The following is a 15,578-nucleotide window of genomic DNA, read 5'->3' on the forward strand; positions in this document are numbered from 1 at the left end:
TAGCCCGCAGGCACAAAACAATCCAGCAAACTCAGCCACCACAGAGAATCTCTTTACCCTTATTTCATAATGAATGCAATTATATGAGGAAAATTGTTTTACTCCTCCAACTGGCTGTGGCTTACACTGGAGAGGGGTTGTACTGGATTTGCATAAGTCATTTGTTATTATTTAGAAGCAATAGTTTCTCTGACCAGCCAGTGGAAAAGCTGGGAAAAGCAGTGCTGTCTTTGAGTCAGAGCTTATGAGCTTTAAGTCAGTTAAACCCCCATCAAGGTAAGCATTCCTTGGTCAGTTTCACCTCCCCCAACCACACACAAACTTGCATTAGTTTGCACACAGAAAAGTAACAAATGTTTGTGGTGCTGTGGAGGAGTCAGTGTTATTCAAATGCAGCTATAGGAAGACCAACAACATTTGAATGAGTATCTTGCTATGATGAGAACCACCTCTAATGTCAATACATGGCAGTTGCTTGCACCAAGAAACAATGATGACTCGTGAATCACATTTTCACTCCCTGAGATGTCACATCAGATGTACTCTAAAAGATCCCAGCTGGCCACCGATGTAGTTGGATATTGTCATTTGGTTGAATTTAAGTTGTGTTATGTCAGATGACCAAAGTTCTGTGTCAGGACGGTGTCTAATGCCAAGATCAATATGACATAAAATACTGACAAAAGATGACATTGATATTTTGTTGGGTTAGTTTGTCCCTTTGGAGTCGGATTTTGGAATCATCAGTTAGAGACCCCTCAGGCGACTGAGATTGCTTCAAGTTGTTATTGGGGTTTTTTTTTTTTTTTGCTAGTTTTGGTCCCCACATTTTGCTGCGGAGTGAATGCTCTTGACTTTGACAATACTCTTTGAGATATGGAGTTGTGTACATGCTGCGGCTGCACAGAGGAAGACACTCTGCATTGTAAGACTCTGTGTTGACATTATCTTCTCTCTTCTGCTTAGAAGTGGTGAAATTACAGCTCACAGCAGCTTAAAACAATACAGTCTCTGGCTTTTGTTTGATATTTAGTGTCTGCTGCTTACGACATCTCAGGAATGGCACTGTCACACTACCCACTAAGTCCAGTTAAATCTTTAAAACTTGACATGAAGAAGAAAAAAAGAATCATTGAATATTTGTATTGAACTGCTGAATCTGATTCGGCTGACATAATTCCAAGTCTGGTAAGCCCTAGTTTAAGTTGTGTTATTAAGTAACCAAAATCAAATGTCTCACGCCAACCAAAGTCATCTTGATGTGGAATAACTTCATTTATTTGTGAGGTTTTAGAGAACAAAACCCAACATCTGCAAAACGTCATAATGGTAACGTCCACACAACATTAAATTCTAATGGCGTTAGACATTTAACATATTGTCCACCAAATGTTATTTCAACCAAAATTTGATGTCTGTCTGATATTACAGTCCCAATGTTTTTCTGTTTCCTTAATGTCCATTGCCAGCTGGGATTAAACAGCTCCTCTTTTGCTAAGCAGCAGAGAAACATGTCACTATCCCCGCATGCCAATGATGTTCCTATCAGTGACACCAGTGGCATTATTAGCGATGAAAATTTGAAATGAAGACAATGATCAAATACTGAAAACACAGGAGACTTGGAGTATATATCCTTTTCAAAAAGAATAAATATTGCATCTGTTTAAATGTTTCCAGCAGACTGAAAAAAAGAACTGAGGTTTCTCTTCACCCGCAGGTTAACCTAAGCACTCAGCTTGCTCTCCACCGCCCGGGGGGAAGAACTGCGCAATGAATGGAAAGCAGGCCACATTTCTATCCAGGCCATCTTTATTGATCCTTAAAACCCCCTTCACAAATACCAACCCCCCAATCTTGACCACAAAAAAGGGGACAATATAAACAACCAATAAATAAGAATCTGCGCGATTAAGGCGGTTCTACATCTCCAATAGAACACAACAGTGTGGACATGTTGGAGTTATACAGCTTCATACAGTAAAAGCAGTAGGTTTTTCGAGAACATCACATCTAAAAAGGCAGCACTTTACCAAAAGTGAACCATTTTTTTAAATCTGGATGAGGCTCCCATTCAAATGAGACAGCATTGTACTTCTATCATGTCTGACTCTTGATAGAAAATCCACGCTCTTCTTTGGATGACCTTGTCATCTGAGCTTATTTAAATACTAGGCCAAATAGGATGAGAAATCATGAGCAGAAAACTTAATTTGAATTTTCTCCCCCATCCCACTTCAGAAAAAAAATTCATGAAAACCACATCCCAAAAATAGAGAAGGTGGTTGTTCTTTATATCAGTTTTCTCAGATAGGAATAAATAAATACACCTTTGTACTGGTAAACTGTCATGGAGTCCAGGCTTGGAGGCTACACAGTGTCATAGCATTGTTCAGAGTGGCTTTCAGCATTTCTTTATTACATTCATGTCCAAGAGAAGGGAGAGGTGGAACTCGGCCGTAACACCATCCACCCTCTGGCCACTGGCACATGTGAGACTCGAGCACTGTGTGTTCCCTGTGGATATCCAGAGTTCTCTTCTGAGCCCCCTGCGCCGCATTGTGGCTTAGTTGTACAGGGTCGGTGCTCAGTAAATAAAACTTGAAGAGATGAGCACTCTTCATCCACCCTGGACAATTCTCACTCTTCTGTCTCCATTTGAGCCCCTTTTGCAAATCAGGTCCTCTCAGCAACTAACGGTGCTGGGCTGCTGTTTGCTGACAAAGTCTGAAATGAAGTCAAACTCATTCTGGCCCAGGAAGAGTTCTGGCAGCTCCTGGACCCGGTCCAAGCCCAACTCCATGACCAGCGAGGTCAGAACCTCCTCGTCAATCATATCTGCGTCCATGCCGTTCAGCGCCAGAGCCGGCCCGGCCATGTGCTGCATGTTAGCCAGCTGGGCCGGGTTCATGCGGTACTGGGTCGTGGGCCCCATGTGGTTCCCACCCATTGGCCCCAGTGGGTGTCCATGGTACTGGGTGTTGAGTTTCTGCAGCTGCATGCTGGCCATGAGCTGCTGGGATGTTAACCCTCCATTCATGAACTGTTGCTGCTGCTGTTGCTGCTGTGGGTGCTGGGCTTGCTGCTGGTGCTGCTGTTGGTGCTGCTGTGGGTGCATGTGATGCTGCTGCTGAGGGTGATGCTGCTGCTGGGGCTGGCCGTTGTACATCATGTTACCAGAGGTCATCTGGTGGTGACCCATCTGGGCCCCGTTCAGCTGTCCATTCATGGGTCCGCCCACCATGCCCTGCCGCTGTCTCATGGCCGTCTCCATGTTGGCCTGGGCGCTGCCGTAGTGCATCATTTGGCCGTTGGGCAGTGCCCGCATGCCCTGCTGGTTGGCATGCTGCTGGTGACCTGCCTGCAGGCCGCCATTCATGCCCATCCTGTAACCGTGGAGACTGGCGCCCGCTGAGCTGTGATTCATGGGCATCATCAGATGGTCTGCCATGCCTCCTGTCTATGAACAGAAAGAAGACGCTGTTAGAACATGGTGAGGAGATGTTCAGAAACATTTAAGGGGAGGTGCAGCTGGATCAAGTCTTGCATGGCATGAGCGTATGGCGCTGTCCATTTGAACCTGCAGTAGTTACACAGCTTTTGTGTTAATGGTGCCATATATGTTGTGGAAGAAATGTTTCATTGCTATGGTTCAAATCTATTTTAACTAAGCTAATTGACTACTCTTATAGTGACCAAACATTTCATCCTCAATGAGAGGAAACAAAGATTCAATTTTCCTTGTAATGTCACCATTCCGCCTCAAGTTAAACCACCGAAACGCTACCGGAAGAAAAAAATATCTGCATGGTTGTTTTGCCTATTGGCCGACACAGAAAACCTTCCTCGTGTGTTTAGTCTTCCTAAAACCTCCCCTCTTTGTGCCAAGGAATGAACGCCCAGGTCGCAATTACAGGTTAACATACATTGTTTGGGTCCATTTTTTCCAGCCAGATAATTCATGCACGACGGGATCGACAAAAACGGAGTCAAAATGCGTGCATCGCGTTATGCATTGCTTTAAATCCCATCAATGTTGCATGTCAGCCGAGGCAGAAAAATCTGTTACATTTTACGCACGTAAGGTTGCAACAAAGAACACTGACATCATGCAACATCTCCCCAACAGCTGAATCACCACATTTCTAACAAGGCAGAAAATCCCAACAAAAGGCTTCGCTTTTATCCGATTACTTTGTACCGATTTGTTAAAACGTTCCCTATCCATTAATCGTGCACGCTGTAGCCAAATAATATCCATTCTGTTAATCGCGAGTTTGAAACAAGGGAATGCAAACAATGGAGCAGCAGCCCCGGAGACCACCGCACACCTAAACCCCAATTTGTCCAACAAATAAATCCGATAAAAAATCACTTACCCGTATCCGCTACGTTTTCACAAAGTTGCGCGACTTTGCTTCGGCTCCGTCTATTTAAGCAGTTTTCCCGTGCAAAGCAAAAGCTCCTCTGAATTAGAGTATGTATTCCACAGGGTTACGCTTCATGCTCAAGCGGGGACGGTGTGCACAAAGACTGCCGCATCAGATCTTGAAACGACTGCCTATTTTCTGGGTCAACTCAGGGATTATGTACATCTAAAAAGCTCAGAGGAAGGCAGTCGGGGAGAGGTGGAGCCTCGGTCCTGCCTCTTCTTTGTTCCTATTGGCCCTACTTAATATAATTGTGCATGGGCGTAGAAAAAAAAGGGGCTGTTGGAGAGCTGTGACACAGTAGCCAATTTAAATACCCTCCGCCCCACTGTTTCTTTTTGAAAGAATATTTGGACATCTTGTTTGTCTTTATAAGTAACTGCTGCTGTTGTGGCTGAATCATGAACACAACGCATTTTTTTTAAAAAGATTTTAGATAGAGCGATAAAAACACAGATAGAGGGATATATAGATTACTGACATATTTGTTTATGCATTTATCTAGGAGCCAGCATGCATGCTCACATTTGCACGTGTGTCAGAGAGCATAACATTAGTGTAGAAATCAATGTTCCCAACTTGTCCACACGTACTTATCTTTTTGCCCCTGTGTGCATGTGTAGCAATAGTGTTGCCCTGGTATGTGCACGTACACTTCATAACCAAGATCACTGTTGGTCCATGTGACCCACCAGTCTGCTGTGTGTTCGCCTCAGTGAGGCAGCGGAGGGAGGGCAGAGGAATGTAGCCTGTGTGCTATTCTAGGCCACACTAGCTGCAGCGGCAGTGTAACTACTGCTGTGCACGGATGTGTGTTCTGGTTTTTACGTGCATGGACTGTGGATGCAGGCGTATGTGTGTGTGTGTTTGTGTGTATGTTTCTCTGTGTACCTTCTGTACTTTCACTCTGCAAATGCACATGTCTCTTGATTGCCCACTTCAGGACAACGACCTCTTGCCTGCAATTGCAAATGAATGGGAGCACTTTGGGAGAGCAAGCCAATCTATTGTCCTGGGAATTCAACTATAAATGGGCAACCGTTGCCAGGCATTTGTCATTGTTTGACATTGTCCGGCCACTTTAAGCTAGTGTTAATAAGCCACTCCCAGGTGTTGGTACTATCTGAGAAACTCACCCAGCCAGTCAGTCCAAAGAAAACACACAATCAACATAAGTTTCTGTTGAGCTGCTGTGATGAGCACTCCTTTAGTGGAGTGTTTGCTCTGTGCAAGGTTACTGCAGCCTGTGACAATATGATAAACACACATTTTAAAATGCATCAAAATAGTCTATTTTTTAACACAGGGCCAAAAGCTCCTAATGGTGTCATTTGCATCAGAGAGAGCGCAGACAATGTTTCCCAACCTTCTGGAGCTCACCAATCACATTCCTGCGTCTGTTTAAACCCCAAGATATTTGCATGAAATCGCAATCAGCCATGATTGTAGTGGAAATATATGCATTTTGTAATTATATATCCATTAAACAGGCTTGCTTTGCTGTAATTAGATGGAGGATGCACTGCAGTTGTATTCCTTCAAGTCTCCTTTTCAGATTATTGTGCGTGTTTCACATCTCTGGCTGTGGTCTATGGTTTGGAAGAGAAGCATCTGCACACACTTGCTTTGAGCCATTTATTGACTTCAGTTTCTGAGTGTGTGTTTAGATTCAAGGGACAAAGAGCAAGAGAGAGAAAGTTAAGATGACTATGTTTATAAGAGCAATAGATTAGAAGTGTTGCTTCCATTCCTAGCTTGGACACACCCCTTTGACACACTGTAAAACATGCAATAAAATACAGCAGTTGTAGGATCAGTTGGTTTTACCCAGGTTTCACACACAAAACAGTGTCTAAAGAATTATAGTTTCCCTTTTTTGTCTTCTCTGCAATTTAGCATGAGCTTCTCCAACTGCTGATGAGCTCCTCTATTAAAAGTTTCAGCATTACTTGTTGACTCTTCTTTAGTGACAGCAGACAACATAACTAATACGTGCGTTGTCAGAACACTCTGTACAACTCACCCCACTCTGTCGGTGCTTCATCTGCCTCTGCATTCTACATGCTGTTCCCACTGTCTGCACTACCTCTAACTAACTTACTAACAGTTAAGAGGTTGGCCATGAAGCCCAAGAAATATCTAGCTGCTGCCTTCAGGTCCTCCAGGTCAGACTTCAAGGAAGCTGACATACCTGTAGAGATGAGATGTTTATTGCACCTCAACAGGGTCTTTGACTTTGTGGAGAGCCCTGGAGAGTAGAGGTGCTCACTGGTGAATAGTAGAGTGGAGGTCTGATGTTGTGCACAGAGGCATTGCATACTTGATAATGCACCAACTACCAGCTTCATCCCTGGTTCTTTTGGTAGAGCAGAAACTCATAGAAATTGGGGATAGTTCTGATATTTTGAAGTGAGGTTGTACGAGGTACCTATAGCCAGTGTATTACATACAGTTTTATGTCAGTCAGCATGCTCCCAATTCAGAAAAGCAGGCTGGATTCCCAGCAGCTCATGTGTTTAGCAAGCCAAAATTACTGTTTTTGTCAATGCAGTCTGGTGGCATTGACGAGTGCATAGATTGAAAACTTAAGCTGTTAATAGCTTTCCTGTAAGAATGGGTTGTCTGACAGAAAAAATACTCTCAATAAAGTATACAGTTAACCATTCATAGATTTCTTTGTGGAACAAAAAAGAAGCCACATTTAACTCCCAAAGAGAGGTACCAGCAAAAGTGTTTTGTGCGTAAAAAGTGTTGCATTTCTATTAAATGTATTTTTTTGGATAGCCTGTTGCTAAGTTGGCCCGACAAACTCGCGCTGCAGTAATATCACTATGTTCTGCAGTCTGAGATGAATGACTTGGGGCCCTGACACACCAAATCAATGATTGGCCGTAGGTAGTGAGAGTCTTTCACCCTTGTATTTGTAGTGCATCTTGCAACGCAGACATTGGCCCTTTTCAGCTGTTTTTTGGCCGTTTCAGAATAATGAATTGGCAGTAGAACCTGTCAGTGATGAAATTACTCTTATTGGCAGTTAAGATCAGAACAGAAAAGAAAAAATTAAGTGAGGAAAGCAAACAAAACACTTAAGTCAAGAAGGAGCGAGATCAAAACAAACTTGTTATATGAGATTAGAAGATTATTTAGGCACTTAGCTCTGAAGCAGAAACAGTTCATAATTGTTTGAATTTTTGTTCACTTAGACATGGTCAATGTTCTTTGTTCTTTCAACATCAGGTTGTGTTGTTCATGTGCTAACTCACTAATTAGCATCTTGAATCCTTAGTGTCAGTCTTCTGGTTTCCCTTCATGAATGACGAATACAGACTACCACGGCCTGCTGCTATGGAGAGATATTTCCTTTCAACCAGAACATACATGCTAGTTGGCCATTGGCCTTAGTCTTTGCAGTGTGTTCAAGTGCAGCTCTTTGGCAGAGACACATGCAACAGTTAGCCTTCATCATCACTAGTTCTTTGATGTTGGATTGGTGTACCTGGACCATTATCCTGTGTCTACAGGAGATTAGATGGACAAAGTGATGGGCAGCTCTTTTGGCTAAAGTAATCATCTACCCATGGACACTGAACTGATCACCCAAGTCATCTTCAATCTCTGTCACCATCAACTAAGAGAAGCTGACTCAATCCTTCCTACCTGACTAATCCTCCCAACACCGTCTCTGCCAGTAATTACTGGCAATGTTAGCAATGTATAGAGCCTTTTGGCTGGTGCAGACATGTGCGTTTATAGAGGTGGAGCCATATGGCTGAGTTTTCAGGAAGTGCCACCACATCCTTAAAATAAAGTTGTTTCACTTACTGCTATAACAATTCCTTAAAAACAATGTGTTGGCGCATCTCAGATAAAACAGCTACTCACTGTTATGTGTTTTAATACCTCGATAATAACTGACTGTTGTGAAAGGGAAAGTGTTGCTCCAGCAGGCATTTGAGATAAAAATGCTTTACTTTTTTTCTGCTTCTTCTAATTTTGGTTATCTACAACTTTAAGCCTTTTTCAGTTGAGGCACTCACAGGAGCCATTCAGACTAACATAATCACCTAAATGCTTGAAACATCAAATTTAAATGGATGATACACTTTTTAAAACATCCCAAAAGTTTGCTCTCAAAATTTCTAGACTCAAGACACAAATCAACCATGAGTCACTTTCAACCAATTCTGTTGTAATTGTTTCATAACATCAACATGAATGGACAGTCAACCTTTTTCAGCAGGACAAGTGCGTCCTAGTATGCACATTTCCCCCGAGATGTGAAACCAAAAGTCAGTTTGCTCCTCTCTTGGTGTGGGGGAGGGTTGTTATTGTTCTGGTAAATGAGAGAGTCTCTATAAATACTCTCAAGGCTTCCTCCTCTGCCTCAACCACCAATCAACAGTCACTGTTTAGCCGAGCAGCTGAGAGAAAGCAATAAGCCTGAGTCAAGGCTAACGGGGGAGGGTCTGACTCAAACATACTGTGGTGGAGGAGAGGATAAGGGACTTTGGAAGAGAGGGAGGGGGAGAAACATGGTAACTGCCACTCACGGACCTGAGGCCACAAGTGGGTGAGAGGCTTGAGTGAAAGTTGTGATTCGGTGAGATAGGGGTAACCGAAATGCAGCTTTCCACCAACTTTTGTGATTGTTCCATGTGAAGTTAAATTACCATTTTTTTCCGTTTAAATCAACTTTGGTCTGTCACTATTTGACGGTGATACACTTGATTGGCTTGTGTTACCATTTACTTTACGCTTCTAGGAAGCCCCAATAGGCTTGATCTCTAAATGTCTTCTAAGAAACTACAAGTGAAAAATATCTAAGAACAGGGTTTATAAGAAATGAAATGGAAGAAACAAAGTAACAAAGTACATTCACTCAAGTATTGTACATATGTACAATTTTGACAAACTTGTATTTACTTGAAAATTTCTATATTATGCTGCCTCATACTTTTACTCCCCAACATTTCAGAGGGAAATGTACTCTGCGATATTGTACTTTCTCCTTTATTTGACCTTTGTAGTTACTAGCTACTTTTTATGTAAAGAAACATGATATGGTTATATGATGTAGTACTGGCCCATACATCAAATAGGGTAGCAATGGTATGAGATTTTCATGGTAAAATAACAGTCTCAGAAAATATTGCACTTTCATGGCATCATAATATTAGTGAATTGTTATTCTAATCAGTCAGAATGACCCTTAAAGGAATAAAAACAGAAGGGTTGGTTTTGGTTTTGAACAAAGATTTATCACTATGATTTAGACATGAAACCATTTTTTTAAGTGGAAGTTGTGTTAAATAGCTCACATTGAAAATAACTAAAATAAAGGCGAGATTCTCCATCCAGTTGCATTTTTTCATTACCATAGATAAGCAAATGTACATGATATGATCATCGTCAACTTTCATATCATCGTATACCTTAAAACACACAGTCACACTCCATCTGTGACTGCTGTAATCTTCTCTGTGGGTTGTTGTGGTAGATGGTCTGGCCACATGTACATGTTTGTGCATGTCACTTAGTGTGTGTATCCCACTGGCTAGTACGTGACAGCCCCTCTGCACTGCACTCATACAGCGGTTACTGCTAATGACAGGACAGTGTAGCTGCAGAGGCATAGTGCCAACATTTTACCCCTCCACCACGTTAACACTCTAAGCTCTGTCAGCACCACTGCCATTGTTACCACTGCTCTAGCTGTTAGCACCATTAGCCGCGAACTGCCATCTCAGCCACCTCCATGTTGAGAGCCGTGTGCAGACAACATCTGAATTGTAGATACACTCTGAATATCATATAGAGCTATATGATAATATAAATGCACATATATGTATCTGTCAGTGATAATACCAGAATAGCATAATGTACTCTACTAATATAATACCAAGGAAGGAGCCATTCTGCATACTGGGAACTCTTACTTTTGATACTTTAAGTACATTTTGCTGATAATACCTCTGTACTTTTACTTAAGAAACACTCTGAAATCCAGACTTTTGTCATGTTCTTAGACTAAAGTATTTCTATTTTAAAAGATCTCAGTACTTCTTCAATCACACGATGATTATATTTCCTAAGAGAAGAGACTATCCAAAATTGTGTCCTTTTATTCCCATTTGTCTAATTCGTCCCATTTTCTCTAACCCCTCCCCTCTTTGTGACAGCAGACTTTTCACCCCCAACTCAACGTGTGGCGATTCAGAATAGGTATTGACACTGTAGACATGGTCAGATGATGTATCATATGACTGTTAAAGCATACCGAGGTCTTCAGTGTTAGTAGGAAGAGATGTCATAATGTCTCAAAGAATGCAATGTCCCTGTTAGCTGAGAAAGTGGAGACCATGAAGGGATGTCTGAAGCCCCAGATAACCACTGAAACAACTTCCCCACTCCAGCTGAGAATTCCCAGCATGCTTATCATGATAGCAAAGACATGATAAGTAGTATTACTGCCTGCAGGTGTTCACACACCCCAGTGCTGACTTAATGTGAGCTATACAAATACGGCTGCAGTTGACTCCCAGGTTTCATGTATCCAATCCTGGCTCATTACCAAGCAATGTCAGTCATTTACAGTCAGCACCACAAGCCCACTGCATGCATTTCCGAGCAACACCATTCTTCAGCATTTACTAGCCCGAGGAATCATTGTCGACACAAACACTAATCATGTCCCCTTCACTGCACTTCCTGCCTCACAGCCACTCATGATGTTCCCGGTTACCTCCAGGAACATGCACATGAAGCGCAGGAGTGCAGGAGGAGGGGGGACTGGATGGACAACAAGAAGCAGCACAACCTGTCAGACAAGTAGCTATATGGAAGGAGGGAGCCGAAGAGAGTGGGAGAACACAGTGACGATGTGAAGAATGACCTATTAATCATTCATTATCTCCCAGCACTGTTAATGAGGTGACGACTCTTAAATAATTAGCAATGTGACTGAAGCATATTTCCATAGCAGTAGCCTGAGGACGTGGAGGGCATTGGGGACGAGTGGGGAAGGGAATATGGGATGCACCAGGCACAAAAAAGAACAGCCCCCACACCAGCTTAGCAAACAATAACTATTCTGATAGGGGGCTCTGGGAGGCATGGACAGAGAGATAGAGATACAGAAGAGAAGGGAGATAATGAAGCTGTACCTAATGTGGAGACAAGAACGAGCCATGGAGGAAATAAGACATTGAAATAGTTATGTCTATATGTAGTGGGCGTTTAAGTTGTTCACCCAGCAGCCTTCATTATCCGTCTCATTTCAAGAGGGGCAGGCCAGGGCCTTCAGGCTTTTTCTAACACACAAGTCAACGGGGAGCTGCGGCCGGCTAGCACCCCAGCCTGCCATGGGCCTATTCATCTTACACAAAACACACAAAAGAGCAGACCATGAGCCACATTCTTGACATCCAACCTCATCACCCCCACTACCCTCCCACCCCCTGGCCCTGACTAGCGCCCCTCCCCCAGTGCCTCACACCAGGCAGGGCAGACAGGAGCTTGCTATGCTACACTACCTAACTGGCTGGATGGTTGGTATGAGTTGTTTGGTTGGAGGAAGGGATGCATGGAGGGGAAGGGAGGGTGTGGGAGAGAGGGGGCAGGGATGTTTTCTCTTCAGTCAGCTAATTGACTCACAGATGTCAGGAGGAGTCGGGTTTGTGGCGGGGGCTAAAGCACCCGGTGACACTTTTCCCCTCCACAAACAAACACCCATGCACGCAGGAAAAAATATTGTGCACATGCCCGCACACATGCATGCACATGTACCTGTGGCCTTACCGTCTGTTCTCTCTCTCTCACTCACACACACACACACACACACACACACACACACACCTTGGGTAAACAGATATGTCTCTGTGTTAGGTAGTGGGAATTGGGGGTGGGCATTTTTCACTTCTCTGAAATAAATCTCAAGGTGTAAATATGACAGTGAGATGTAAGGTAGTTCTGACTGTAGCTCAGCTCTACACACACAAAAAAACACCAGGAGGTAACAGCCTTTTGTGGACAATAACAATCTGGAATGGTCTGGGCATAATTTCATTTTTCTGTTTACCATCTGGGGAGCCTCTCTGGCTGTCAAGCTAAAGCAGGTCTCATCTACTGATACATCTGTGCAATAACGCTGAGGCAGTTCAAACGACATACAACCTGTGATATGACCTATTTCCACGCCAAGGTTTCATGTCATGCCATGTTTTGCAATTCCATCTCCTACATGTATGCACCGCAGAATTCAGATGTCTTCTCTGAACACCCAAACCACTGACAGCTGTGTATGTGTGCGTGCATCTGTCATCATGTTCATGTGTTTGTGTGTTCCAACGAGACTGCTAAACAGCTGAGCCCAAATTGAAAGTCAGTGCTGTCATTCCCTATATTTACCAAATGACTCACTCGCAGCAGAAATCTGTTTGGACACACAGTTAGTATTCAAGCAGTTGGTTACAACATCGTTGACAGCAGCAAAATAATTAGGAGGGGAAAGTATGGGTGAATGAGGAAAATATTGCAGTATTACAACAGTAGATGGCTCGTATGTTACAAAACGAGGTAGAATAGTCTACCTTTGGTCTCTAGGGTGGTGATAAAAGTACAGTCAACTTCTAAAAAGCACAATGTTGCATCTTTTAGACTGTTTTCAATAACAGTTGAGAGATCTGTACATTCTCAGAGATATTCATCCTCCAGAGGGACATTCAGGAGAGCAATCATGCTGTACGACCAAGAAAACACAAATCATGCATTATTGAGTTGCCCCAAAAGCTCTGTGCCTGGGTGAAGTTCCCCCTGTGGCCTTTGTCCATTGGTCTTCCCATCATGAGGTCTGTTAATGGTTGGAGCCATATCCCGCTCCTACCCGGGTGCTGACAGCTAGACGTCCCTCCAGGAAGCTGCTAGTTCTCCTTCCTGACCAGGGAGCCCTATCTGTGTTGCACCACCATCGCTTCTAAATGTTAAGCAATGTCCTGGTGAGCACGTGTCTTAGCGGGTTATGCTGGACGTACACATGCACAGGATTCAGCAAAGACACGCAAACATAAACACACACACAGGCCAATCCACTGCCTGCTAAAGCTGTCTATAGTCTGCCTGTCCTCTTCCTGTTTTTCCACTCACCCACACTGTTGTCACTCTGGCCAGGAAGCTGTGGGAGAGATACGCATGACAAAGTCTCTCTTTATTAAATTGGCAGAGTGTCTGTAGTGCTTTTGGAGTCCCTGTATGTGTGTGCGTGTCTGTTTGAGAGCGAGAGGGAGAGAGAGAGAGAGAGAAGGAGAGCAAGCACTAGAGAGATGGGGGTGGGGACCTAAGCCAAGGGCTAGAGGCTTATCCAAGATCCACTCTAGGCTCATCCCTGGATATTGCTGTTTGAAACCATGAATCAAGAACAGAGGATACAGAATAAAAACCAAAAGGCAGCTTTCATATATCCATAATAATATCCATCCACTGCAAGAAACTGTCAAATAACATTTTCAGATATTGATTTAATAAATACCTGAACTCCATCTTCAAGCTAATGTCAACATTATCCAGTGAATATACCAATATATGTAGTGCCTTTATATGTAAACAATTATTCATACATACACTGACAGTCAGTTTCAGCAGAACTGCCACAATTAGTTTATTTGCTCGTAAAGGCAAACTAAAGTGGCTTTTGTACAGAGTTCAGTTTGTGGCCTTGACCAATTGCAAAACCATGAAACTTTTGAGAGAAAAGAGACCAAAATAGAAGGTGCTCCAACATAAGCCACAAAAGTTAGCATACATATCTAGCCAGCTTAGGCTACTATCCACAGCGTTATTTTCAGAGGGGTAAGGAGCACACCAATGTGGAATTATTGCTGTGTCAATTTAGCTCGGAAGTTGGAGCTGGGAATTATGTCAAACCAGATTTGAGCGTGTTCCTGTACAAAAAGTTCGGAAAACCAAGTAGTTGTTAGTTATAACTGCAGTCAGTTAAATTGCTTTTAGAGGCAAACTAAAGTGGTGAGAGTTCAACTTTGTTGGACTTCAGTTTATGGCATTGAACAAGCAGACCAAAATGGAGGAAGCTCTGACATAAGATGCAAAAGTTGCCTGTCTAACTAGCTTACCTACAGGGTTATTTCCAGAGTCAAGGAGCAAACCAGTGTCAGAGTAATGCTGCATTCGACTTACCTTGAAAGTCTGTGGTTGAAGTGGCTTTTCCCATGTTCAGCTTTGGTGGACTTGAATTTGCAGCGTTGAACAATTGCAAACCATGCTGATAGTGCTGACTTTTGAGAACTGAGACCAAAATGGAGGGATTTGGTTTTTTGTGGTTGTAGTTGGTGTGATTCTTCCTACTTTCCAAGTCAGAAATCTAACTTCAGGGGGCGTTCCAATTGAAATTATTGACTGAAACTCAGGGCTCTTATTCTCTTGACAGCACATTTGATATATATAATAATCAGTTGATGACAACATCAAATCTCCACAGCGGTAAAAAAACATGCACTCAGTTTCTTTATTGAAGTGAATAAGTGATAAATCACCCTTGTACATCTATAATAGCCTTATTTTACACATGCTCCATAAAGAAAAAGATACTTTATTTATATTTTAGATTTTAGGGATCCCCTAAAAATTTCACAAATGCTGTTTTTAGGGGAGCTAATGACTGATTAAAAGAAGCCTAATTTCCTCTGTAGTTCGCACTTTGGATTACTCCATTACCTAACTGTATTATTATGTGGGGTTACAAGCTATGTGGGTCCGGGGAAATGGTCAGTTTGCTTAACCGCATTCAGTTATTGTCCAGATAGTGGCTGAGAGACCATGTAGTCACTACGTCATCGCCTCCTATTTTGTATGGATATGAATGCATAGCTGGATGCTAGCCTGGCACTGAAGCTACTCTTATTGTTTATTTTGGCTGAAAATCTCTTTTCTTTAGACCAAACATGTTGGCTGTGTGCAATAGGATCTAACTATTATATTATGTCTTATAATACTTAATAATACTTGGAGCCAATGTGACATCTTGTTTTTCACTTAAGAGCAACCACACACTAAAACCTTTATTGGCCATATGTTGTTTTAACCTGAAGTTATTTTCTTAACAAACTGGCTGTTTGAATATGACTGAGGCAACACTTT

General features: G+C 42.7%; 1 protein-coding gene across 1 annotated transcript; it reads right to left on the reverse strand.

Moving 5' to 3' along the window:
* Positions 1–1,794: 1,794 nt before the first annotated feature.
* Positions 1,795–4,583, reverse strand: cited4b (Cbp/p300-interacting transactivator, with Glu/Asp-rich carboxy-terminal domain, 4b). The gene is made up of 2 exons (XM_042490092.1): positions 4,380–4,583; positions 1,795–3,460 (listed from the first exon to the last, which is right to left on the reverse strand). The coding sequence occupies exon 2, from the start codon at positions 3,449–3,451 to the stop codon at positions 2,687–2,689; it is 765 nt and encodes a 254-aa protein (XP_042346026.1). The 5' UTR covers positions 3,452–3,460; positions 4,380–4,583; the 3' UTR covers positions 1,795–2,686.
* Between the last annotated feature and the right edge of the window lie 10,995 nt (positions 4,584–15,578).

The sequence above is a fragment of the Plectropomus leopardus genome, chromosome 7 (genome assembly GCF_008729295.1).
Source record: "Plectropomus leopardus isolate mb chromosome 7, YSFRI_Pleo_2.0, whole genome shotgun sequence".
NCBI lineage: Eukaryota > Metazoa > Chordata > Actinopteri > Perciformes > Serranidae > Plectropomus > Plectropomus leopardus.